General features: G+C 39.1%; 1 protein-coding gene and 1 long non-coding RNA gene across 5 annotated transcripts; one reads left to right on the forward strand and one right to left on the reverse strand.

Moving 5' to 3' along the window:
• abhd18 (abhydrolase domain containing 18) lies at positions 1–23,151 on the forward strand. 4 transcript variants are annotated; one of them, XM_030396584.1, is made up of 14 exons: positions 3–257; positions 804–911; positions 4,939–5,023; positions 5,103–5,203; positions 6,938–7,013; positions 7,503–7,587; positions 8,476–8,503; positions 11,181–11,319; positions 11,498–11,587; positions 13,414–13,515; positions 13,991–14,187; positions 16,539–16,657; positions 18,443–18,605; positions 21,318–23,151. In XM_030396584.1, the coding sequence occupies exons 2-14, from the start codon at positions 820–822 to the stop codon at positions 21,373–21,375; spliced, it is 1,335 nt and encodes a 444-aa protein (XP_030252444.1). In that variant the 5' UTR covers positions 3–257; positions 804–819; the 3' UTR covers positions 21,376–23,151. The 4 variants fall into 4 exon arrangements, 3 of the variants coding, with proteins under 3 accessions (XP_030252444.1, XP_030252443.1, XP_030252442.1); XM_030396583.1 differs by having other exon boundaries at positions 5–257; positions 785–911; positions 16,536–16,657; XM_030396582.1 differs by having other exon boundaries at positions 8–257; positions 16,536–16,657.
• Positions 7,952–26,926, reverse strand: LOC115568882 (uncharacterized). Its single transcript, XR_003981464.1, has 3 exons — positions 26,672–26,926; positions 26,001–26,090; positions 7,952–8,959 (listed from the first exon to the last, which is right to left on the reverse strand). It is a non-coding gene; the product is annotated as an uncharacterized LOC115568882 (long non-coding RNA).
• Positions 26,927–27,121: the final 195 nt, after the last annotated feature.

A 27,121-nucleotide genomic window follows, 5' to 3' on the forward strand; every position in this document is an offset into this window, starting at 1 on the left:
CCAACTCTGCCTGTGATTGGCTTACCGCTACATTTATCCTGACCAATCTCACTCTTCACACCTAAACCACAGCCAACGATTGCAACGAGTATTAGCCAATCGGAGGCAGAGTGGGGCGGGTCGTGACTTCACCACCCTGGAAAAAAAAAAAAATGAACAAACCGTCCAGACTGTAGTCACCCGCACCCGAAGAACAGCGGCTGACAGCGCTCTCTTCGAGGAAAGGAGTACAGACGTCGTGTGTACTGTGGAGTATTGTAAGTAACAGTTTGTATCAGCCGTGTATCTGTCTCTCTGTACTTCGCCTGAGCCCAATCTGTAACGAATTATGAAAGCTAAATTAGCTAACTTAGCTAAATCCAACTTAGGACAACAGGGCCACGTTCTTCAAGGTCCAAGGTTCATTCAACGGTTATTCCCATTCTGCAACACCGGCTTGTACAACGTAGAGCAGTCATTCAACTGCGGTTTACATTATTACAGCAAACATGCGATCGGCGAAAATAACCTAGTTTACTGTCATCCGCTTAATTTGGGTGGTTGTTTGAATAACAGAGCAAGAAAGTAAAGCCTGAATAAGTCAAAGAGTCAACGGAAGTTCAAAATGCATGATCGTCACGTGATTCACGTACACCTCACGTAGTTCTAGGCACCTTAAACTACCTATCTATCTATCTATCTATCTGTCTATCCGCCTGTCTATCTATCCCCTGGGTCTGACATCTTTTAGCTTTTTATGCTGCATTATGCCAGAGACAGTATTTTCTGCTCATTGTGAATGAAGCGTGTCTGTGTCCGTGCAGATGCAGGTGTTGGTCCATGGGTGTGAGCCGACTGGATGTATTCTACAGAAGGCTGCTCCTCACCAAACTCTTCATCGGGGGATGGGGGAAGCCTGAAGATCTCAAGAGGTAAGCAAAACAACACATAATAATAACCATAACAACAAGTGTTAATTACACTAAACTGGGACTACTACCTGCAGGTTATATACCTCCGTGAGGCATTCAATTGCAGGACAGTGAAAGTACTTCACATGCTTAACAAAACCTAATAAAGCAATTTTTGGTAAAAGACAAATGTATAGCCACTTCATAGTTTTCTTTAGCACACAAGGAATGTAATCTATTGGTGCCAGTTTTCAGACTTTACAATCAATCAAACTTTATTTGTATGGAGCCAGAACGGTGACTTTAAAATTGGCATTGAAAACAAAACCAGTACTGAAAAAAGAAACATTGTCATTGAAACATTTGTATTGAAAACAGTTGTGTTGGCATTGAAACAAGTATTGGCACTGAAAAAAGAAAGTAATTCAAATAATTCAAATCTGAAAATCTTTTTATTTTATTGGGATTCTTTTGTATTTTTCAATAACAATCTTCAGATTTTTTCTTCATGTCACTTTTTTTTCAGTGACAGATTTTTTTTACAATGTCAGTTTTTTTTCAGTGTCACTGATTTTCAGTTTCAACTTTCTGTCACTGTTTTGGCGTCGAGAGGGAGGGGCCTGAGGGGAGGGGCAAGTAGAGCGTGGTTTGCATATCATTTGAGAAGGTAATGGCAGCAGCCTGCGGGAAGGCGTTGCTGGACAGTTTAGGGCCCATGTGCCGGCCGTCTCTGGGCAACACAGAGTCCTTGCGGGCTTTTCTTCAAGCTCTCTCCTGATCTGAAAAAAAAACTGACATTGTAAAAAAAATCTGTCACTGAAAAAATAGTGACATGAAGAAAAAATCTGAAGATTGTCATTGAAAAATACAAAAAATCCCAATAAAATAAAATGATAAGATTTTCGGATTTGAATTATTTAAATTACTTTCTTTTTTCAGTGCCAATACTTGTTTCAATGCCAATACAACTGTTTTCAATACAAATGTTTCTTTTTTCAGTAGTGGTTTTGTTTTCAATGCCAATTTCTTTTTTGGATACCAAATTTTAAAGTCACTGTTCTGGCTCCATAGTCTCTTCACCGGTCAACGACAACATCAAAACCACTGACAGGTGAAGTTATTAACATTGATCATCTCTTCACAATTCAATGTTCTCCTGGGAAACCTTGTGTCCTGGCACTTATGTGGAAACCACTGGACATGCACCAGCGATCCAAACACTGATGTAAACCACATAAACAGCCTCCTGGCAGGGGGCACAACCAACTGGGAGTGCCATTGCCAGGAGGCGGTTTATGTATCCCAGTAGAACGGTACACCCTGCATCACCACAAAAACTGGTCAGGGATGGCCCAAGGAATGTGGCAAAGAGCCTGAGGTGATGACCTGGCCTGCCACTTCCCAATCCAAATCTGATAAAATATCTGTGGGACCTGCAGGGACAACACCCCAGTGTTACCATTTAATACCCCTAGAAGTCTTGTGTAAGTGTCTTGATGATTCAGGGCTGTTTTGGCAACACAAGGGGAACCAGCACAGTATTAAGCATGGGATTTGGTAAATTATTCGTGAAGCATTTCTTGTTTTTATTTGTAGAAAATAATGACAGCAATCAATCAATAAATTCTCTGACAATTAAAGTAAATAAAATCTACTTTTTGGACTGAGGCAAGTTTCTGACAGCTACTTTTCTTGTTTGTTTATGTTACAATTAGGGCTGTCAAAGTTAACGCGTTAATAACTCGTTAACGCAAAACATCCTCTTAATGGCGTTAATTTTTTTAACGCGCGATTAACGCTCGGTATTAAAAAAACAAACAAAAAAACGCTCATTGTATGATTTATGGTCGTCAGTGGCACCTGTAGTCTTGATCCAGAGGGTGGCAGAAGAATAAGAAAGGGAATCAGAAGAAGAAGAAGCAGGGTTGGCGTTCGGGAAAACACGGTGAACTGAAAAGCGAAAGTAAATGGAGAAAGGACTTATGAACGGCAAATTCACTTTCCAAACACTGCCAGATGGTTCGGACGATAGGACAAAAGTTATCTGCACGTACTGTCAACATGAAATGAGTTACCATTGAAGTATGTTGAGTCTCAAATATCATTTGCAAGTCAAGCACATGGCAGATGCAGAGAGGGCCCCCCCGCCAAAAGCAGACATCACTATGTTTTGATCCCATTTAGGATAAGGGGATATTTTTTGACCCTTTTATTATCCTGCACGATTTGAAGTGTTGAATAAACATTTTCATAAAGCAAGCGTATTTGCCCTTTCTTATGTTGTTAAAAGTATTAAGAACATGAAAAAAGTACATTAAGGTACATTTAGAACAGAAAGAAATGTGACAAAACAATTGAGATTAATTTGCGATTAATCGTGAATTAACTATGGACAAAATGCCATTAATCGCGATTTAAAAAATTAATCGTTTGACAGCCCTAGTTACAATTAATCTATATGGTTAAGAGAGTGTGTTGAACATACGAACCTGCTGGCCAGCAGCAAGAGCTAAAGGGTAGGCTGCAGTGCGCTGAGTACAGAGGAAGCAAACAATATTTCTGATGAAATCTGCAACTTTGGTTGCCCTGTGGTTAAAGGTCACATATCATAAAAAACAGGTTTTCTCTGCTCTCTACATATATAAGCTGGTCCTCCCTGAGCCTGCCAACTCCCAGAATGAGGAAAACAAGCGAGTCCTGCATGGTCTCTGCAGCCCACCCACTGGTAACACGGCACTCCTACAGGCTGTTCAGATTCTGCTCCTTTCGTTACGTAACGAAAGGAGTCATTATCATAGGCCGGCCTCCTCTGCGCGGTGATAGGAGATATCAGAGAGGGGGGCGGCGTTCATCCCCGAGGTGAAGTTCGGTGTGTCCAGCAGAGAGACAGCAGTGTATCACAACGTTGTCGCTCAGAGCTAGACACGCAATTGCGCTGTTGTTGGTTGTATAAATCAACATAAGTGCCTATATTCTGTCCCAGCTACAGAAGAGACTGTGGTTGTGTTTCATTTTTAAGGACAACGTGCCGGCTACGGTTCGTGTTAGCTTGTATGTGTGTGCTAACCACTTCACATCGGACTGCTTCAGTAACGAGGGTCAGTACAAAGCTGGCTTTGCCTCGACACTGACCCTCGTAAAAGGATCAGTCTCAACCATATCGGACCCAGAAACTGCACCCTAGCCACCGATAAGTGTCGCCACGGTTTGATAGTATTTACAGTTGCCGTCGAGTATGGTGAAGTCAGCTGGAAATTGGCTAACTAGTTAGCTCCACTTCGGTCCGCTATGCAATGGCGTTTGAAGCGAGTTTGATGTTGATAATATTACGATGGAGCTTGGTTGTCACAGTAAAAAGTCTGGAAACATGTGCAGACGGAGACAGAGACGATGCGAACAGTATCCAAGAGTTTGGAGACTGTGTTGGAGACAAACACAGCTTTCGCTAGCTGTTAGCCATTAGCTACACGATAGTAACTGTAACAACACATACAAACAAACTGACATTATTTAGCCACACTAACCATTCTGAAACGTCCTGCTGCAGCCGCAGAGTCTGTACTTCTTCCGGAGCCTCTCCTTCTGGGTCTGATTCTGGGTCAAACTGGTTCGGTTGAACAAAAAAATCTCCGCGAGCCATAGTGTTACATCCACCGTAAACATTAGCGCATGCTACCGTTAGCATAAGGGGCTTCCTCTCCCTGAGAGTGACGTAGCAGGCAAGGCTCCCCAAGTAGGCGTTGACAGACGGAGCTCATTAGCATTTAAAGGTGCAGGCACAGAAACAGACTGCTCTGAATAGAGCACAGCAGAGCGACTTTTAGACAGCTGGATTTCAGGACCACGGATGTGTTTGGGGCAATACATATCGAATACAGAGTTGTTGGACCTCTGACAGCTGTGTGAAATTGATGAAAAACAGTATAATATGGGACCTTTAAGTGTTTTATGTTTTGTGTTTAGAGTTTTGAGAAACTGAGCTGTAGTCTCAGGAAATGTGTTTAAACAACTGTTGAGCTGATATGTGCTTTCTCGTTTGTGTTTATAGAATCTTTGAGTTCCGTAAGATTATTGGAGACAGAGAGAAGTGCAAGTATCTGGTGCCTGAGGACTATCCCGTCTACATAAACAAGGTACTCCATCTGTTCTCGCATCACTGCTCTCCAGTATCACTGTTGTCTTGTAGTCTTACAGTTGTAATTTTGTGTCCAGACAGAGGAGCATGCCGACTGTCATATCCACGATGGGTTCTTCATCTCTCCCCTGGAGCACTTGGTTCCGGGAATCCTGCCACCAGAGGCCGTCAAAGCCAGGTAGAAAACACAATGTTGTCGCCTACTTCTGCTGATGTGATGATGTCACAGCAGCAGATATGATCCCTGTTAACAAACAGTTCAATAAGGTCATCAGATAAGCATAATAAAATAAAATGCATGGTCCAAAGTATATTCGATTAACACGCATTGACATGCACACAAAGGAGTAGGAAGAAGTATACACTTATTTAATCCTACACCTTCTCCACAGGTTTAAATTCAACATCTGTCTTAAAGGAGCCTGACATCCGAGTCTAAGCACTCAGACTTTTTATCACATTTCCAAGTAATCCAGATAATTGCCTGCGCAACAAATTCTATGCAGCCTGTGAGTTCAAACGCAATAAAAAGATGAAGACTTTAATCAGCTAATCTGAGAAAAAGGAACAAAGCTGCTATAATTAAAAATCAGAGAGAAAGACTGTCAAGAAACCGCAGCTCAATAGGTAGAGCATATGCACCGAGTACTGAGACTGAGAGCTCAGGAGGGACCTGGGCTCGAATCCAACCTGTGGTCCTCCGTTGATTGGGGAGAAGAGATTGTGTGGCAGCACGGAAATATGAAGATATGACTGAGAAACATAAATAGGCCCAAAGGATACAGGAGTACATGTATAGTTATATTATTTATCCTCCGAAAATTATTTTTGAAAATATTTGAAAGAATACATTACCCTAATTCTAGTAGGTTGTTTGGTGTTTCACAATTCAATGCTTCTTGATTGTGAGACCTGTTTCTGTGCTGGTCCCATTCACACATATGCTGCCTGCTTGCCATGCGAGCATCAGTCTGAACAAAAAAACAACAACTAAATATTATGTAATTTACCCAAGTTACGTGCACTTGTTTCATTCCCAGGTCAGTGTGAGGATCTGTATTGTGTTTTGCCGTCATTACAGTCGCACTTTCTACCACTGTTCTCCTCTCCTCTCTGCTGTTTGTGTGTTTCACTGTGAGAGTCCAGACAGATGTGTAGGCGAGCACAGACAGGGATGTTACTCGAATTGATGAGAGGATGTATTGTGATCTGCTGCACCTGTTTCTTTTGGGAGCGTAAAACTTTGTAGCCGAGGATTTTAAGTTGTGGATTTACTGTGCATTTACACATCCAGGCCTTCCTATCCTACCTTTTACTTCTGACATATGTTAAATGTATCAACTAACACATTCTTAAACATGGTTTCCAACTGGGTTATGGAGCATAGAAGTATATGGATTTAGATATACTGATTTCTGGTCAATATATATTTTTTTACTACTGTACTGTCAACACTTTCTGTAGCTATTGTCATTCAGTTGGAGCAGTTTAAATGTGTGTAACATAAGCCTAAACGTTATCTCACACATCATATGATTAAATGCATAAGCCCATGTTAGTCTATGTCTTAGAATATATAAGTGTATAATTAATTTAAGGTATTGTTTATTATTTATTTAAATAGTTTTTTAATAAACTGAAATTGTCCAATTCATAGTGGTTAATAAAGTCAAATATTATGGCAGCCCACCAATGAGTCGGTGGTGAAATGATCAGTCAGGTCAGCGTTACACCAACTAGCCTGACAGTTAGCCTGACAGTTGGCCTGCCAGTGATAAGCTTATTTTTCCAGCATACGTTGCCATAGTATCTGAGCTTGAACCATGTTGAACTTGCGTGTCTATTGAGTTTCACACTCACTGTTAAGTTACAAGTGACATGTTTGGAGTCCTCATAGTGTGTGTTGTTTCAGGTTCCAGTTTATAGTTCCTAAGAGATGGAAGAAGAACAGACCAGTATGTATCCACCTGGCTGGGACTGGAGACCATGTAAGAATCTGAACCATGAAGCTCAACATAACTTAATCACCACCTAACAAAACATATGCTGGATAATATAAAGCTGATAGTATTGCAGTTGCCATGAAGATACTGGCCCTGTCTAGGACTCCTTTAGCATGTGTTTTAAAAAAAATATATATATATATTTATAACTATATTAGTTATTCATAACCAAACTGAGGAACCAGTGAAGTGTTCCGAGCTTGGGTTTGGGCTATTTTGGAAGTGACAATCTTAGTCGTTTGTTAAAACCCACAAGAAAAACAGACCTCAGACAGCAAAGGCAGAAGAACTAAAAAGAAAATCTTAATATTAATTTATAAAAGAATGAGCAGACACTGTGGGAACCATAGCTGTGAACTATGATCTGGACCCTAACACCTCCCAGCAGTAGAACCCTGTACAGATTATTGTGATGTTAACTCCATCCTCAATAACTATACTCACTTATTAATATGTGTGTTTGTGTGTTTTTAGTTTTTCTGGCGCCGTCGGACCCTGATGGCCAGGCCCATGATTAAAGAAGCAGGAATGGCCTCTCTACTTCTGGAGAACCCGTATTATATCCTTCTATTGTTTTTTCACATCTGCTTCCTTGTTTTTTATATATTTTTTACTAAAGTTATTCTTCTAAGACAGTTGCCGAGAAACTATATATTTTTCATACTACTGTGCCTCTATTTATACAATAGGATTTTTACTTTGGTGTATAGTTTTGATTTGGATTTGAAATAAAATATATCCAAACTACAAAAGATTCAATTATTCCTGAAAACATTTGCAGTTTAAAAAGATAAAACTTGAATAAAAAATGCTAGCAATTTTTCAGTTTGATCATTCAAATAATTAGTTTGATGGTCAAATGCCCAATGAGCATTGGTTGAAGGTGAGTATAGATCAGCCAATCACATCACTGGTCTCATCGCTCTAAAACCGCTAAGGCCAATCACAGGGAAACGTGCCAACAAGAGCTCAACAGATGAAAGATGTATCTTCAGAAAGGAATAGTTCTACTGCATCTCATATCCAATATGGTCACAACATGGGTTATGCTTAATGTTTGTAGCGTTTGCTTAATTTCGAGAATAAAACATGAATGCTTTTGCTTCAGAGAAAGGTAGAATGGAACTGGCGTCACCAGACTGGCATCAATATGGCGTCACTGTGCTGCCTCATTTGAATGAACCTCCCACCTGTAAGCGCCTGTCCTCACTCCAGTGAACTTTGAGTTAGAAACTACTATAGCACACAAAGTCCAACGCCAATTTCAGGGTCAGTACATTAATCAATAAGCATAAAAAAAGAATGTGCTGTTGCTTACAGCAAGCCCACATATGAAAGTGTTTTCACCAGCATCTGAATATCATCCTCTGCTCATGTTTGTGTCTCGTTCTCTTCATCTGTTGTGTTGTCTGTCACCTTTTCTTTTATTCCTTAACACATCTTTTACATGGCTATCGTAAACCCAAAGACCAACTGTAAGTTCACTCATCTTCAAACACGTGTGACTTGATTGACTAATTGATAACCAGTCTGGCATTTGTTTGGGATTTTACACTCAGATAGAAGTAGATGAAAGTGAGCTTTTCATATTAGGGAAAAAACAGAGAAGCCAGACACACATCCTCAGCTTATATTTGACTGCTTAGATACAAGACACCATGCTAACTCAGCACTATAAGTGAGCATTGGTCGACAAGGTGTTTTGATTCTGCACTTTCCTTTTGAGGCCATCCTTATTTTGATGAGAAACTTTATGAAAAGTCTACTCTGCCCAGTGACTTCCTCTCCCATTGACTTAGTTTGGTAAGGCCCTCTGATACCGTCAGGTTCTCCAAACATCCAGGAGATTTGGTCAAACCTCTCTGCCTCTGGTGCACAGGACATGCCTCGGCCAATCTCAGGGATTCTTGATGATGTGGTCAAAGTATTCCCTGTAACATACAGCAGAAGTTGTCAGAGTTTGTAATAATCTACCTTTACACCAAGGCATAAACACATTACTTGATAGTGTCAGAGTTAAATTGGTGTTCTAAGCAGACATTTGCAGCAGGGCTGTTGTTGAGGCAGCTGGCAGCAAATAAGCATGTCTATAAGAACAAAAATGCAATTTTGGTAAAGACAGAGATGATAATGATGTTGCAGAGATGTGAGGTAAATACTGGAAACATGCAGTGGTTAGGTCAGTAATCTCTTAAGGTCACTTGATTTCAGATACAAATTGCCAAACCCTTTTTTATATAGGTTTTTAGATATTTAAAGAAGTTGTTTTGTCTTTAACTTGCTTAAACTTTATATGTTACACATACACATGAGATTTCACCACTTTATTGTGTTTTTCAAGCATGTATTCAATTCAGTCTATGATTGCTGTAGGCTTGATACTACTGAGGGTGGCAGGTTGGCCCGGGGGTTGCAACAATTTGAGTTTTTGAATGAAAAAAATTTAGTCTGCAACTATCTTATTTCATACTTTTTGAAGCAAAGCTGATAAACAGTTTTTCTTTATTATATTTGACAATAACTTGAATATCCAAAGGTTTGGAGATAAATCAGACTCTGAATGCATTTTTTGCAGCTTTTTAACAGTTTATAAAGTTAAAAAATGCATTGATTCTATCTCAATATTTTACATTGAAAATCATGCTTTTGCATGTCACTCCAAACAAAAGCCAAGTGAATGAATTCAAACGGTAAAGTAAATCTGATGCCCGCCTTCGGTACTTGACAGTTTTCAATACTCTACAGATACGTCAGTCGGTACCACAGACATATTGAGATTCAATACCCTGCCCTTTTGGCAGTGTGCTACAAGCAGGTGGCATGCTGTGAGGATGGGTGGGGGCGGAGGAGGAGGAAGCCTCTGGAAGAACAACAGAGGAGTGATTCCTCTTCCAGGACAAACAGAAATGAAAAAGATGTTGTGTGCACATAAGTGATTATTCTTCAAGAGTGATTTTGGATTCTTTTATGTCCCTTCTTTCACATCGTGAACCCATTCTGTCTGAAATGAAATTAATTGTTGCTGCCGTCATCTATAAAGGATCAAGCTACAAGCTGCTCAGAGATGCCTGACAACACAACAGGGAGTGATTGTTAAATACTAAGATACAACTCTGATTCCAAATAAGTTATGATGTTAAACAGAAACAATGCAATGATTTGGATATTTTTAAAAGTTTTATTCAACTGAAGAATGTACAAAGACAAGATGCGTAATGTTTTAACTGATAATCTTCATAATTTATTGAAGATCTGGAATGGTGCAACAAAGACTGGGAATGTTATGTATCGCTCCAAACCACCTGTTTGGAACGTTGCACAGGTTCATTGGTAACAGGTGATAGAACCAGGATTGGGTATGGAAGGGGCATCCTGAAGGCTCGGTGGTTTGATTTATGAGGCGAGATTCACCGCTTTGTCCATAACAGCCTGTAGCTCTTGGATGATTTCATCCTCTTGTGCTCTCACCCAGTTTCCTGTCATGAATAAAATCCTAAAAAAATACATACACGATGGCATAAAGGATATTACTGATTAAACTGGTCAGTAAAAACCAAACAATCGTAGGACTAAATGCAAAGCAAAAACCAAATGCCTAAAACTCTGCTGAATTCTCAAGGCCTGAGCTCATTTGAGACCATCTGACACAAAATGGACTTGTGCTGTGGTCTGACAAGTCCAAATTGCTGACTGTTTTTGGAAATAATGGACTGCATGTCCCTTCAGCCTGAAGAGGAAAAGGACCATCCAGACTTGCCAGCACAAAGTTCAAAAGTCAGTGTTTGTGATGGTCCAAGGGTGTGTTAGTGTTCATGTCATGGGTAACCACCACATATGCGAAAGCACCATTAATGCTGAAAGGTCCATTCTGGAACACTTGCTGCCATCCAGATGACTTCTATCAAAATCAGAATGACTGTATGAAGATATTCATTTGAACATGAAATGTCTTGTTTTTGTACTGAGGTCAGCTGAATATAATCCAACAAAGGATATGTAATCATATCATTGCACTCAGTCTTTTTGTTTTTCTATCTACATAAGGTCCCAACTGTTTTGAAATCAAGGTTGTAGATTTTCAGTGGATGTTTGTTTTAAGGCTAGGATTAATTCAATGTAAGTAAACGGGGACATCATTTGTGGGTTTTCTAGGCGCTCCAGTCTAAAGAATGTGTCAGACCTGTTTGTGATGGGAGGGGCTTTGATTCTGGAGTCGACGGTCCTTCTTCGTTGGCTGGAGAGAGAAGGTTACTGGCCACTAGGAATGACTGGCATCTCCATGGGAGGATATGTGAGTCAGCAACACAGCACACATTTTGTTTACTGGAGCAGTTTTCACTATGATTTCCTGTTATCAAACCCATATATATACCTATAGTCATATATACATGCATACCAGCATACAAATACAAGTAGGTCTAATGTGATACTTAATCCTACTCAAGTTAATGTTGTGTCTTTATGTGCAGATGGCATCCCTGGCAGTAACTAACTGGCCGAAGCCGATCCCTCTGATTCCCTGTCTGTCCTGGTCCACTGCCTCCAGTGTCTTCACCACGGTAACGCACACATTCTGCCTGACACACTGTGGATCAATAAGAAAATATTTACTTATTACAGCAGAATACGAGTTGACTTCATAAACACTATAGTCAGGGGTTCTACATGTGTTTTTTCTCTCCCTACTGATGAATGTAATATGACAGGGTGCATATACATTTCAGCTTCATTGAATACGATGAACAAATTGCTGGCTTAAGAAGATTACATACCAAGAACCATAAATACAAAGATGTGATTTTTAAATAGAAAGTATTGGGTCATTTGTTCCCAGGTAAGAACAGAGTAACAAAGTCAAATATAAAATCTTAAAACACTAAACTAAATATATTGTGTCTTTTTTGTGTGTTGGTTTAGTTTTTGTAATTTTTGTAATTCTGGGATACATTGAGAGAGTTCTAATTTTGTTTAATTTTTTTTCTGTTTTTTATTTTGAAAAAAGGACGTTTTTTCTTCATGAAGGAAAGTTCATAAACTTAGCAGAATGAGCCATTCTCAGTCATCTCACTATGTAGGTTCAGTTTAGTTTAGAATATTTACAGTAGTTATGAGGTAATAATACAAATGTATTTTTTCCGTAAGTGAATAAACAAGCTGTTCTCAGAGGAAAATAACATCCCAGAACACTATTTGAAGCTAGACTGGTGGCAGGGTCCGCTACATATAAACAAAGTAAAACCTAATAAATTGTGTTGTCCTTTAAGGTCAATTTGTGTATTCAGTTCATTCAGTCATGAAACAAAGAGAGTTTGATTATTTAGCTTGTTAAGGCAGAAAAACATCAGTCAATAACGATTCTTTCTCCTCTGAATAAGTTTTTCTCTGACACTAAAGAGTGCACCTTTAACAAAAGCCCTCAAAGGTCCAGTGTGGAGAATTTAATACTCTTAATTATGTTTTCATTAGTGATCATTAGTATGCATCGCCAGGTTTCTGCAGTAGCCCAGAACAAATGAACCAAACGCTGCATCTAAAGAGAGGCCCATTTTAAGTTTTTTGTACTTTTAGCAGTCAAGTCAAAACAATTTATTTGGAAAGCCCCATATGACAATCACATTGCCTCAGTGGGTTATACAATCTGTACAGTGAAATGTCATCCTCCTTCGACCCCCCCTGAAACAAAACCCTTGTAGCATGGGGGAAAAAATGGAAGAAACTTCAGGAGGAGGGACCCCTCTCCAAGGATGGACAGATTAGCAGAAGATGTCGCATGTGCAGAACAGAACAAAGTCACAGAGTGTAAAAACTCTTCATCCAGGGGTTCCTGGACACGACATTCCTGGACACTACACAACCCCCTCTCCAACGTGATGACCTGGAAGAGGATTGGCTACACAATATGTTTAGCACAAAATATCAGAATGTAAAGATTTATTACAGCTATCAGGAGAATGTTAAACAGTCAGAGAGGATGAGACGAAAGGTGTTCAGCAGGATGCTATCACACTGTTAGATACACTGTACTCTCAACTCCATATGTCAGTTGAAGGTGTCCATGGCTGCTGTAATGTTATGGCACAGGTGGTACCTGTAAAATCAAGTTTTTATATTGAATTTGGTCGAGGGGATTTATCTACCGTAAAGCTGTTTGGTTGTACCAGCTACTAACAGGCCAATAATACACAAGATGCTGAAGTGCCTTAATCAACTTTTCACACACTTTAAATCACTTCAGAAAGGGACTGGAAGAGCAATTTAAAAGATTCAATGTACTAACAGGTGTGTGAGTGTTGATTTGAGATGGCCTTTCATGTTTTTTCCATTTATGACTAAAACTGGAGCCCTGTGTGTGTGTGTGTGTGTGTGTGTGTGTGTGTGAGAACAGGGAGTGCTGAGTAAAGCAGTGAACTGGACAGAGCTGGAGAAGCAGTATGCCATTAACTCAGTGTATGAAGAGGAAATCATGAAGCTCTTGGGGTACTGCGGGGTATGTTGTCCCTCAGCTTTTCTTGACAATCACGTACACCATCCCACAGTGATTAAACATCACTTGAACTTTAATATGGTGTCAGCGTTCTCATGAGAACAGAGGCAGCAAGGTTGGCTATGAAAATGCCAATATGTTGGTATAAATGTGGAAAATATAAGTACTGAATTAAACTGAGTGACAACTTGATCAATCACAAGACAATTAAATCAGTTAAGTTACTTATCAAGTAAATATACACATTTGCTTGTAGCTTCACAGATGTTCACACAAGCATACTTTTCTTCGTTTCATTTCAATATTAAATGACACTTCGTTTGTTTTTGAGAAAGCAGAAAATGACTTCCATACTAGGTTTCCTGAGATAAAAATGATAAACGAAACCCTCCCCTTACCAAACGCTTTCACGAACAGACATTAGCATCAATAAGTAAAAGTGCACCTGTCTTTTGGTCTGTGTGTTCACCTCTGTCAGGCCGATTCCTTTAAGATGGGTCCAGAACTAGTGAGGAATGCAGACTCTTTAGAGCATCTGTTTGGCCTGTCTGGAGATGACAGGGAGTCAGTGGGCCCAAAGTTCAGAACAGGAGGGGAAATAGAGGCTGGAGACGGAGTACACCAGTTCTTATCTGCAGTGAACAGCAGAGGGACAAGCTTGGACACTCTACCGAGGTAATGAATTGAGCTTATTGTAAATACAAGCTACTGAATGTGTTCTTTACAGTTTACAAAGACGAGGCTTCAAATATCATGTTGTATTTGTTACTCCACATATGCTCAAAATGTATTATTTTGTTATGACGTAACAATTCTAATAATACATTAGTAAGGAGCATGATTTAATAAGCAGAGCTGGAACTAAGCCACACATGTGCAAGTCACTTCAAGTCTTAATTTACTGAGGGGAGAATCAAGCAAGTCAAGTCAAGTCCCTGCTAAAGCTGTGCGATTATTCCATTTTATTGATTAATTCGAGTTTGTGGTTTAGGGTGATTTTTTTTAAATTGAAAACTGATTTTGTCTTTAACTTCCTCTGCTGCCACTCCCCTTGGGCTGCCTTAGTTCCCACATTACTTCCCACAGAGATACAAACACAACAACGTGGCATCAAGCAGAGAAGAGTCCATTCCCAAAAAAAGGCACTCAGCCTCATCAGTTGTTTGAAACTGATTTGGTTTTGTAACGTCAGACCTCGAACAAACCACAGAAAGGTTGGTGGGAGACATGTTGCTCACAAATTCACACTAAAAAGCAGCCAGCATTAGTGAGGGGAATCATTTTCCCATTGTATCCCCAATGACAAGAGAGGGGCCCGCTGGAAAGCTGCAATAGATACGGTATACGGTACGCATATACTGTATAAAACCTTTAAACCCCAGGTATGTGCTACCAAACCGCAGTTGCCTTGCCTCACCTGTACAACTGTACCCAGTTGGAGGCGGGGTTGTTTACTCCACTACAACAGACCTATGGTCCAGCCGAAGCACGTAGCCCTACATGAATTTGGAGGTGTACTGTGTTACTGTCAGAGAAGGGAACATTTGTGCGAAAGATTGTTTGAAGCTAGTAGAAAGCTAGCCGAAAAGTTACACTTTCACTGTTTTTTACAGTGGTGGGGCCCACCAGTTTGTTTACAAGCTTGTGTTTGGTTGCACTTGAACCCCAAAAGGGAATTTCTAATTGATTTCCATCAAAACTAAGCTAAAAAAAAAAAAAAGGTGTAATTTTTTGAGAGGTTTGGATGGGATTTGAAAACTGGGTCATTCCTGAAATGTAGACAAGATGTGGATCATTTCAGGTTTTCGTTTTTGTTTCTAGCTGAAAACCAACATGAAAATGTTTGTAAATGTGGATTTTTTCAAACATTCGGACCGTTAACTTGAATGGGGAAAAATTCCCGGAAAATGTTGAGTATTTCTGAAAGAATGAATGATATGAATGAGAAAGGTCTAGCTGGAATGTTCTAACTGGGCTGAATGTTTTGATGTTTGTACCTTTTAAAATGTGGTAGGAGGTAAGGTCCGAAAAAGGTGGCGAAAAAATTAATAATAATAATAGACCACAGCAAAATAGATATTGGTATAATGAAACAACAAATACATTTTTTAAAGGGTCCTGCACCATACAATTTCAAGATACTGTGTTTTCAAAAACATATCAAATATGAAAGAAAGCCTTCCATAATATTGAAAAAAAAAATGTTAGTTCTTTCTTTCTTTCTTTCTTTCTCCATTGTGTAGCAGTGTTGATTTTTAAAAATGTAAAATGATTACAAATTAAAATATACAATAATCAAGAGGGGCAAATGTCCTCTCACTTTTGTTTTCCTGTGAAAAGACGAGCTGCTGCATTCTGGACCAACTGCTTGCATGAGATGGAGGCCTGGCTAGCACCAATATAAAGGTCATTACAGAAGTCAGGTCGGGTGGTGATATAAGCATGTATAGAAATCACTAAATGATAAAAAGTACTTGGCCTTAGATAAAAGCCTCAGCTGGATAAAGCTAGATGTAATCACTGAGCTTATCTGTTTGTCAGATGTCAAGTCACTGGTCATTATCACACCCAGATTTTTTACAGTATGTTTTACATGTGGTTCCAGGGTACACGGGTCAATTTGATGCGCACAACAGGCACCACTGGTTCCAAGTATCAGAAATAAGTTTAAATCTCATTAGAATTTAAAATGTTGAAGGCCATCCAAGCTTTGATCTCCTTCACACAGTCAAATCATAGTTTTAAAAATCAGGGTTGTTAAAAATACTTATTTCACAAAATGTTGTGTTGTGGAGATGATGTCTTACTCCTAAAGCATAAGAATCAATCAAAAAGTATTACAGACAATCTATCTACCATACTGTGCAGGACAAAATCCCACAACAAGTTTTAGTTTTAGTTGTTTTGTGTTGTTTTAACTGTTAGTTTGAATCATCAGAATACTGTTACTTGTCACTCCAGTTACAACAATTCATCATATAGGTTTCACCTAAAATCTTTTTTTTTTCTTTTCCTTTTCCTAGAAGACCTCATGCAAACAACACTATGGATTCAGCCAAATGCTGTCGGCCATCATTGCATAGAGAGTCTATAAGCTTTATGAAAGGAGTGATGGATGAATGCACACACATGGCCAACTTCTCTGGTAAGTTTTATGGTGCAGACAGTCACATTAACAAGTATTTCTGTTGACTGCTTTAACATAAATAGGACAGAGAAAAGGAAATATCATAATGATGTAACAGGTGGTGTATAAATACACTAACACAGAGTAGATAGTTTGAAAAGACCATATTCATATTGTACCCATTTTCATGTTCATGCTTTTATTTTTGGTGTCTTCTAGAAAATGTTTTCATGTTTTCATGTTTTAATGTTTAAATAACATATCCTTTTTCTCATAGTGTACAGTGTTCACCCTGAAACACTCAATTCTAGCCCAGTCCCCCATAAGGCCTGAGCCAGCACCACTAACTGTGTCTTCAGTCAGCCATGCTGGTGTTTTTTAATAGTTCATTTTAATAATTTTAGCAATACCATTAACTGCCATATCATTATTATTATTGCATTACATCGCTATCTTCGACATCATCACCCTTTTTATATCATCATGATATATTTAAAATTAATAAAGATAACTATTAAAAACTAAAGTAACAGTATAATATGATGATGACAATAACAATTACAACAAAATGGAAAAAGAAAGATAACATTTACTAAAAACAAAGCAAATATATAAATAACAGACAATAATTATTTGTCTTAACCATTATGATTAAGAGGTATATAAATGAGCAAATCTGTTTATGTATTAGTATGACTAAAGTAATAAAATAATTTAATATAACAATAACAACTACAACAATGTTTATAATAATAATATAACATTGTTATAAATAAAACATGGACAAGACACGATGTCATTGTAAAAATGTTTTTTCCTTCTTTTGATTCCATGTATGTTGTATACTTGTGTGTATGTTTGGTATGTATGTTTGCTTTCAGTGTGTGTGTGTGTGTGTGTGTGTGTGTGTGTAAATTATGATTGGTTGACAGGCAAAAACAAACAATAAATGTGACTAATACGATCAGGTTTGTAATAAAAAAACAGTGAAGTGGTGACCAGTGTGTTTCCATTGTACAATGCTTCTGTTGTTCTTTGATTATCAGTTTTCTTGGCAATAATCACATCACAGGAAGTGCAATGTCAAATCTTGGCTGTCATATAATATGTGTTGCACCATAGTAAAGGCATTTTGAGCAACCTGCTAGGCTAAAAACAAAGCTCTCCTTGTCAGTTGCAGGCCATATTTTGGCCGTTGTCATGGCTCAAAAACTGAAATCCATCGGTAGAAAGTTATGGTATCATCTTTAAGTGATATTATCCACAAAGGTTAGACACAATTCTAGCGGAGATAAATATAGTCCCTGTTTTTGTCTGGCAGGAGCAAGGAGTGTACTCGAGTGACATTCAAGTGAATTACAAAGGTTCACTAAACCAAATTTGCCACTTTTTAAATTTTAACAAGCATCAGCACACGGAGCTGCTAGATACGTGAAAACACATACTAAAGGGCCAACTTAAGCTATTCAAGTCATCTGTGGTGTACCATTGGCCTCTTGGAAAAGTTTGAAAAACCCATTAAAAATTAAATGGAAAAAATATAGATAAGATTAAACAGCAGTGATAATAATAATAATAAAATGGTGGGCTTGCAGTAATTATTAAAAGTTATGAGGAGTGATTAAATGATATCACTGGATCTGCATATATTCGATCTTTAGCGGTCAGCTTGCAGAGGGTTCTATAACTGAGGGTTATAATCTTTAGTCTTGGGACAACTATGGTATTGAAAATTGTCTAAAATCTGACAGGCCCCAGTGGCAGCATGTATTAAGATTGTATCTTTCCTTCCATCTGTCCTAGTTCCTGTAGACACCAGTCTTATCATTGTGGTCCAGGCCAAGGAGGATGCCTACATCCCTCGTACAGGAGTCCTCAGTCTGCAGGAGATATGGCCGGGATGTGAAGTCAGATATTTGAATGGAGGACACATCAGTGCATACCTGTTTAAACAGAACATCTTCAGGTAAACTGCTGACCTAGAAACAATCCAAAGATGTGTATGGTCAGGTGTTAGGTGTGTTAGATATGCCTACTTTAACAGTGCCTACAAAACATACAGACACACTGTAGAAACACACTATAATTAGCTCCTTTTTGGTATAGCTTGGACTGTTAAAGTACTATACTGTATTTAAGGAGTAAATGGTCAGTACAGTGATTAGTTTGGACTTTGAAACTCCATCCCTGTCATCCTTCCTTTCTCATCTGAATAGCAACAAGTAATTTGTGAGTAGTTCAGGAAGATTCTCAGATCAACTATGAGCCAGGGAGGGACATAAACATTTAATTTAATTGTAGAGCAACATACAACCGAATATATATATCAGATTATCACATTCAAACACTTAAACACACAGGCACCAGGGCCTATGTACCATTGTTGTTGGTTTAAATAACAGGTATTAGCTCTAGATAATTAATGTTAATGTTTCCAATTCCAAATGAAACCTTTAGCTGTTGTCTGGTTAATGTGCTCCTTGCAAGTTGATGTCTGTGCTCACACCACCTTGTGACATCAAGAGGACTGTAGTTTGTAGGTCAACATGACCAACAGAGTGATGAGTCTTTTCTAGATCTATACCTACATTAACTGCAGGAGTCAGAGTCCTCTTTTAGACCACATCATTATAAAGCTGTTCAAGTTAATATAGTAAAATAATGGTACATCCAGTATTAAGCACAGGTAGCTTGTGAAAACTGCAGCATATTAAGAATGCTACAACTGTTAATTCATGTGTCTGATACACTTTTAATGAACATTTCATTTCTTCCGTTGCTTATCGTATGTATATCGTATGTATATCGTATAGATCGTATCGTATAGATTCCAGCTGCGTATTGTCTAGATTTGACATTCAAAACTATCTAATGAACTGTCCACGGCCAACAAAAACTTAACTTTTTAACTTTAGTTGCAAATGTTTAAAGTTTTTTGGGAGGGAATTGATATGTCTTTCAAACCGCAGAGCACATAAATAACAAACTAAGGCATACCTGACCATTTGCTTTTTTAGCTAGTTTAACTTTAATTTAACTAGTCAAAATACATTTTCAAAAGAGCTTGTTCAGGACCCAAATTAGCCTTGACTTGGACTTGAGGAGTAAGTTCCTAATTTGGTTTTACATATATGGATATGATGTACAACTAAATTGCAGCAGTGCATGCCGAGCACACATGAAGGAGGAGTGTATCCAGTCGGGGATAAAGTCCCCAAAATTAGAATCAAGGTCCTGTTCCCAAGTGGTTCTTATCGCTGCCAATGATGGCCAATACAGTTTTGAAGTACGGTTGTGAAGGTTGGACATTCAGAGAGAGAAACATATCAACAGGATTGACTGGAGGTTTATGAGGAAATTGGGACATTAAATGCTTTACATAATGCCTGAATGAAAATCTAAAAGGTGTGTGTTGGCAATACCAAAGGTTTCAGTCAGTTGAGAAAAAGATACAGGGTGAAAATCAATCTCCCTGAGCTACACATGCTCACTAGAAGGAAGAGAAGAAAAAAAATGCTAGGTTATCCAACTATGGTGGTCTCAATCCAGGTCCAGGGGAGAAGGGATTACTTGACCACCAAAAACAAGAGGTGGGAAGAACAAGTAGGCCCACAATGCGAATATTTAGTCACAGGCTCCTTCCCTCTAAACCAGAAAGTTTAGATTTCTGACACTTGTCTTCCTGCGGCAAAGAGTGTGTAGCCCCGAGTTGCTCAGGACCTTGACTGACCTCCTCCACATCAGACTTTGTACTATGGCCTGGATGTCATCCAACTTGGTGTCCAGGTGTGTAAATGATGACCTGAAGTCAGTCGGCAGCTAACACAGCTCTGTGTTGTTTAAGCAAATCTGAGATATATTTTGAAGTTAGCTAGCGATGACGGTCTCTGTGGACCACAAAACATAGGCCAACTTTCCATCACTGTTGAGATGAGTAGATGATGATTTCATTTTTGGGTGAAATTGCCCTTTAAGTCCAAAAAATCTTAAAGTATACCATATTTTTCCAACTAGTCATACTTTTTTTCATAGTTTGGCTGGTCCTGCGACTCATAGTCAGGTACGACTTATATATCAAAATATATATGATTTAACATGTTTTTAAATGTTAATTCATACTGACTGACATGAACCAAGGAGTAAATATTACCGTCTACAGCCGCGAGAGGGCGCTCTAGGCTTGTGACAACTTACTGGTAACTTGCCTGTTGGACTCGCTGGCTTGTTATGTTAATTTAGCCTATTCAGCCTCCCAGGTATGTTCTGTATACTATCGTGTAGCTGACTAACTGTTAATGAGTTACATTAACATACCGGACACCTATTAAGCCTGTTGTTCTGTGTGCTATTGTGTAGTTGAATAACTTGCCTTTCCAGATTAAATGTCTGTTCTTGGTCTTGGATTTTGTGAAATAAATTTCTAAATAAATGCGACTTATATTCAGGTGCGACTTATATATGTGACTTATACTCCAGAGTGACTTATAGTCTGGAAAATACGGTATGTGGAAATCTTCATCCCATGAATGTGAGGTTTTTTTGCATGTGAAAAAGTGCAAATTAAAATTTCAGGTGGTCAAATCCCAGACTCATAAACTATGGTCATTTTTTTGTACATGATCTTTTTGATAGCATTAAATGATAGCATATCTTAATATAATATCTTTTTATTTTCCAGACAGGCCATATATGATGGATTCAACAGATTTTGCTTGAAGTACCCAAACTTGCACTAGCACGTGGCAGACTGAAGCCCTCTGCTCTCTGTAACAGCACCAGGATCTGTGGCGGCACATTTGAAAAAGCGATGCCTGTCCACAGACCAGAAGCCTCAGCGATCTCTTCTACTGGGACATGAGGAGTCTGAGTTTTACAGCTGAGGACAGTCACTTTCTAATTCTTTATTTTTCCTACTTCTACAAAGGGAGCCCTGTTGCACTCAAGAAATATAAATGACTGAATGTTGTGAGATGTTTAGTTTTTGTTGTCAAAGGAAAACATTGTAAACTGGTACAGACTAAATTGTGGAGCAGTGTGTGTTCTCTTGTATTCACTGACCATCCTAGTGTGGCTGTGTTATGTTGGGACACACAAACCTTTCCCTGTCATACTATATTGATACCATATCAGAAAAATGTCAGCTCAGTGTCATATACCAACAACAAAATACAGATAACGATAGTATATGATAAATGACATCAAGGAAGTACGTGGTATAAGTGACAAAGAAATGACCTGCATTCACATGGTGGATTCACAGGAAACAATGCATGTCATTTGATGTCATTTATATCAGCCCCACTGTTATGACTGTAATTTTTACAGAGGTCTGTTAAGTCGCTGCTAATGGTACCCCAATATTTCCAGACTCCACATTAAAAGCTGTCTTTCTACCAACTACTGATAAAAAATAATATCTTTTCCTCGAGCAGCTAGATGTTCCATTGTTTTCAGCAGCTAGTCTTGGTTAGTAGCTTTGTTTTTTTCTGTGCTGATGGGCAGTGAGCAGGTAGAGCACTTTTCTGCAGCTTTAACCCTTAAATGCATACCTGTGGTCTTTAGCAGCCAAGGACTCAACACTGTGTTTTTTCTTTTATTTCTTCTTTTAACAACATTCTGGTCTCAAAATATCAAAAATGTTAAAGGCAGCATTTTTCTAATGTCTCGCGAGAGATCTGAGGTGTGTAAGGGTTCTAGTTTTTATTCAGGGCTCTATGCAAGTGATAGCAGGTAATGTGTCTTCCTGCCTGGCCTTGAGTCCAGGCAACATGAGCTAATTGTGGCTGTAATTACTGTACTGTACATGCAGTATTTGCTCTGGATAGGGTTACCATCAGTGATCAGCAGGATATGTTAAATTTACCCCACCTTGCCTTGAGACAAAACTCCTATGCCGGCTGGGCTTTAATCAGTGTTTTTCTTTAATTTTTGTGCGTGTGTGTGTTTCTCTTTCACCTACAATCATCCCCCATTTAACTGTGCCATGTTGTTGTTTGATATACTGTATATAATGTTGTTTAGGTAATGTTGTCACTGACACAGCAAACCGTCTCTGTTCTGACCATGCTGTTTGTAGTCCTCCAGCAAATTCATGCTGTTTTTAAACTCCAAACATTTATACAGTTTTTGGAACTAGGCATTGAATGATTATATTCCTGTTTGATTTTAAGACCTTTTGTTTGTATGACCTAAACAAGTGTTTTAATGTTATGTGGTGCCTGCATTTCTATGGGTTTTGAATAGCCTTAAGCACACCAATAAAGTGATGCTACAGATCCAGAACACACTGCTGTGCAAAATGTGTCATTTGGAAAACTACAATTTAAAGGTAACTCTAGTAAAAGTCTGTATTTTTTTCTTCTCAACAAGTCCTATGTGCAAAGCCAAACCACCACTGTATTGCTCCTACAAACAAGCACTGTGTATGTATCCAAAGCCTGATTTATCTTATTCCTCCGTGCCATAGAACTCTGTTGTTGTCCAAAACTATTAAAACACAACAATGAGCCGTACCATTGTACGCGGTGACATGTTCTGTCATTACCACGAACACACAAATGGTAACCCATACACCTGCAGCCGCAAATACCTACTATAGCACCAATTTGGAACATTTAAGACTACAGAGACCAGGGGCTGGTCGCACCAACAGTGGTTTACTGTCAGACGTAACTTGGCATCCTCAGCCCGACCTGACAGTTAAGCTGATCACACCACCTGGGCAGGAGTGTTTTTTTCTCACTAAATGTAATGTAAATCTTCTACCTAGTCAAGAGCAGGGGTGAAGTCAAAATTGAGGCCATGCGTAGCACCCATCTGTGCAGCTAATCTGTTACTAACAAGGCATATACTTTCTCTAGTCACAGAGTAGCCTACAGACCAGCACTGCAACACACTGGGACAAACTGACACAATGTTTTTTTACAGAGAGAAATGAATTACCCGATGTATTACATTTGCTGAGTTTGCAAGAGCACACAAATAATCAGTTTGTTATAGAGAGCGGTTCCGATCAACTTTCCCCTGGCACAACAACCCACAAAACTGTGATTTTGTGAGATAGTCTGTCATTACATTGGGTGGTTTGGCAGTCAGCAGTCTTGTGGTGGCTACCCACTGCTCTATTAACTTTCTTATCTCAATGTCTGTGAAATTGCCTTTTCTTTTCTTTGACCCTCCATAACACTGCAGCAAGTAAAACATGATTAGCTACAAATTAGCAGGACAGGGGGAGAGTGTAAACAATGTGATGTCAATTTTCCAGCAGTTGTGAAACATCGCATGAGAGATTAAGTTTGGTCTTGAAAAGCTGCAGCCTTTGTTCTCTGAGGAACTATAACCTACACTGTACAGTTACTGCTCACCTTTCTTTCACACACACAGAATACTGCCCTGTTCCTTAAAGGTACTATGTCACCCTGAGAACAAATGTATCCTAGTAACACACACTGCTGTAAGTCAATAGCTATAGCATAGAATTCATGTAAACCCGCATTGCCAGGACAAGGCATAGTTAAGACTAGGCTTAAGTTCTGGAACAACCCACTTAGAATCCGTTCTCAAGACTGGTCTTAACTTGGACTGACCCAACAGTTACGACCCGGCTTAGTAAAGATCAGTAGGTGCAAACGGCTCCAGTTGTTTTAGGATATTGCTGGAGCATTCAAAAAATTAAACGGACTTGCACTTTGTTCGATGATTGTAAATTCAGCTGAAAGAACCTTTGCATACCAACCCAGTAATAGGGAAATAAACTGACTTGCGTTGTTTTCTCACAACAACTCTGAACATATTGTTGATTATTGAGACTGTGTGGATAGTGTGGTCCAAAGGTCATAGACCATGAATGAATATACTTGTATTTTACATTGAATGCTATTTTTTTCATTACAAATGATCATTTCAGTTTAGCAGTTTGAGTGAAAAGTTGAATCTTGGAAAAAATTATTTCAGAATAACTTTTATCACTTTAATTACAGTGTGCGCTTAAACTGGCATGGACTTCCCAAGTTTGTGTAATACCTGCTGACTCATGTTATCCCTGCATGACTTGACAGTGTTCCACAAAGGTTCTTGTGATGTCACATAATGCTTGGCTTTCGCGGTCTTCAAGTGCCCGATGAGGTGTGTTTGGGCTCACTGTCCTGCTGCAGGATCTTTCTCCTCAAAGAACAAACCAGAGGGCGTAGCACATGAATAATGGATAAGTGCTTCTCCTCGGTCAGGGTGGAATCAATTCTGTGCAGGTGTCAAAGTCCAGAGGAAACAAATCAGCCCCCGACTTTAATCTTCCCACCACGATTCACTGTAGCTTTGAAACACTGTGGTAGCATCCTCTATATTGTTCCTACATACACCCTTCTGTTAGTGCCATAAAACTCTGTAGTGCTTCATGCAACATTAATAGGGAGTTAGGGTTAAATTTGGCTATCAATAATGATTAATGATTATCAGGGATAATTAATATTTATGATAAATAGATTGCTTTGGGAGCACCACCCTTAAAGAAGGCAAAAGATAGTCAATTTAATAATTCAGTCTCATAAAAAGATTCTAAACTGTCAGTTTGTAACTGATTAGTAATCAACTCACTAACTACAACCTAAATTACCATCACAGCTAGTAATGTGTTACTAGGATTAGGAAAGTGGATTTTGGAGTCCTTGACAGAGTAGAGGTTGGCAACTTCTTGTTCCTCGGATTGTTGAGTTTGCTTGCAAGTTTTGCATTGCAGCTGCTGGAGCTAACTGAGCTGGAAAACTAGCAGGACCTCGCATCGCTGCTGTGAGGAAAAGTTCTGGGCCTGCTCTGGGGGTCCGTTACCCTGACCAATAGTAGCTCATAGCTGGGTCTCTTGGCAGTATTTGAGGTAGACTGAGGTGTGAAGACTGGGGAAATCTGGGGAACTGAGTTCAGTTTAGAGACCATTTTGAAATCCAAAATGAACGACTTTATCTGTAAGTCCCGACAACTCTAGCTTGGACTTATCAGTAAATAGAAATGTTTTCCAGTCTGCCACTGTGAAATTCTGGTATTTCTTAGAGCCCATTGCAAGCGTTGGGCCTGTTTCCTCTCCTGAGACCTATATCATGTGGACAAGATCTGTGGCAACCAATGTTGATTCTGCGTCAGGCATTTATAGTCACAGAGTACAGATTACATCTGTTGGTGCAGATTCTCCAGTCCCTCTTTCTTTTTAAGGAGCACCACTTGTGAAGCTCAGGAGCTCTCCTCCACCATCCCATCAGCCAATAGACTATTCACCTGACGTTTCATAACCGCTCCTTCCTCTGGCAAGACTGAATAGGTGCACTGTTGATGGTGGTCAACAGTTCTTATGTGGTGTTTAATGAAGGTGTACCTGCCAGGTTTTCTGCCAGACAGGCTGAAAACATCACCGAACCTCTGCAGCAGTCTGGACAGCAGAGCCAGCTCTTGCCATTTTGGTGCCCTAGGCGAGACGAGGATATGATTATCCATGCTGTTACACCACTGCATGAAGTCTGTTGAGTCATTCTATTTCATATAAAGTAGGCACTGTACAAATAAACTTTATTTAATCTGACTAAGACCAGCATTTATTTAGGTTTAACTGTAACATTGCCGTACTAGCAAAAACATATAGGCTAGCTGCAGCAGAGAGAGAAAAACAAACAACTGCTGCAGCAGCCCGCACGCTTCTACTTGCACCCGTAGTTCAACATTAAAAAAATAACTGCTTGTGATTATACATAAGTAAAATAAAAGAGGTTGCGCTACGATTAGCCTAAATAGTTACACATGCCCAACAATATGGGTAATTATTTATCTGTATTGGTCAGAGAATTTCAGCACAATGTCAAACACTCTTGGCAGGAGGAGGAACACTGAACAGCAGCAGCAGTAAGCAGGCTTAACATTCAGGTGATTCACAAACATAGCTTCATTATCTAGCATTATTAGCTAGTTTTGCTTTAATTTATTTTAAGCTAGCTAGTACAAATGTCTTTATACAAAACGGTATTGTTTTTAATGATATAAAATACGTCATACCTCTATGGTGGGATTCCTTCTCCTCCTCCTCTTCTCTCCGTTTTACTGAATTGCACACCTGAAGGCTCGGACACTGAAATGTAAATATAGAAAGCTACAAACTGCCTGTTGATGAACCACTTTCAGCCCAGTCAGTGCTCACGTGACACGACACCCCAAATGCAGCCAGGTCAAATGATGAGAGACAACTTTCTTTCTTTCTTTCTTTCTTTGTATCTAGCAAGAATCAACACTTCTACCCTCAGGCCAGAGGTACAGAAGTGTTAAATCCAAGACCACCAAACTAAGAACTCTTTTTTTCCCGGCCATCAGACTCCTAAACAACAGATAGGAGTTTACAATCACGTAAAATTATTGTACCTCATAACTGTCCCAACTGATGACATTTTGCAAATACATAATTGAACGTCTGAGATTTGCACTGTTTTATTATCATTATTGTTGTTGTTG

The sequence above is a fragment of the Sparus aurata genome, chromosome 18, assembly GCF_900880675.1.
Source record: "Sparus aurata chromosome 18, fSpaAur1.1, whole genome shotgun sequence".
NCBI lineage: Eukaryota > Metazoa > Chordata > Actinopteri > Spariformes > Sparidae > Sparus > Sparus aurata.

Bases quoted from the DNA above. Each gene is read 5' to 3' on its own strand.
- abhd18 (XM_030396583.1), top strand. From the start codon at position 820: ATGGGTGTGAGCCGACTGGATGTATTCTACAGAAGGCTGCTCCTCACC. The intron at 13,516-13,990 runs GTATGTTGTCCC...CACCTCTGTCAG, and splicing joins AGCTCTTGGGGTACTGCGGG to GCCGATTCCTTTAAGATGGG. The intron at 18,606-21,317 runs GTAAACTGCTGA...TTTATTTTCCAG, and splicing joins TTTAAACAGAACATCTTCAG to ACAGGCCATATATGATGGAT.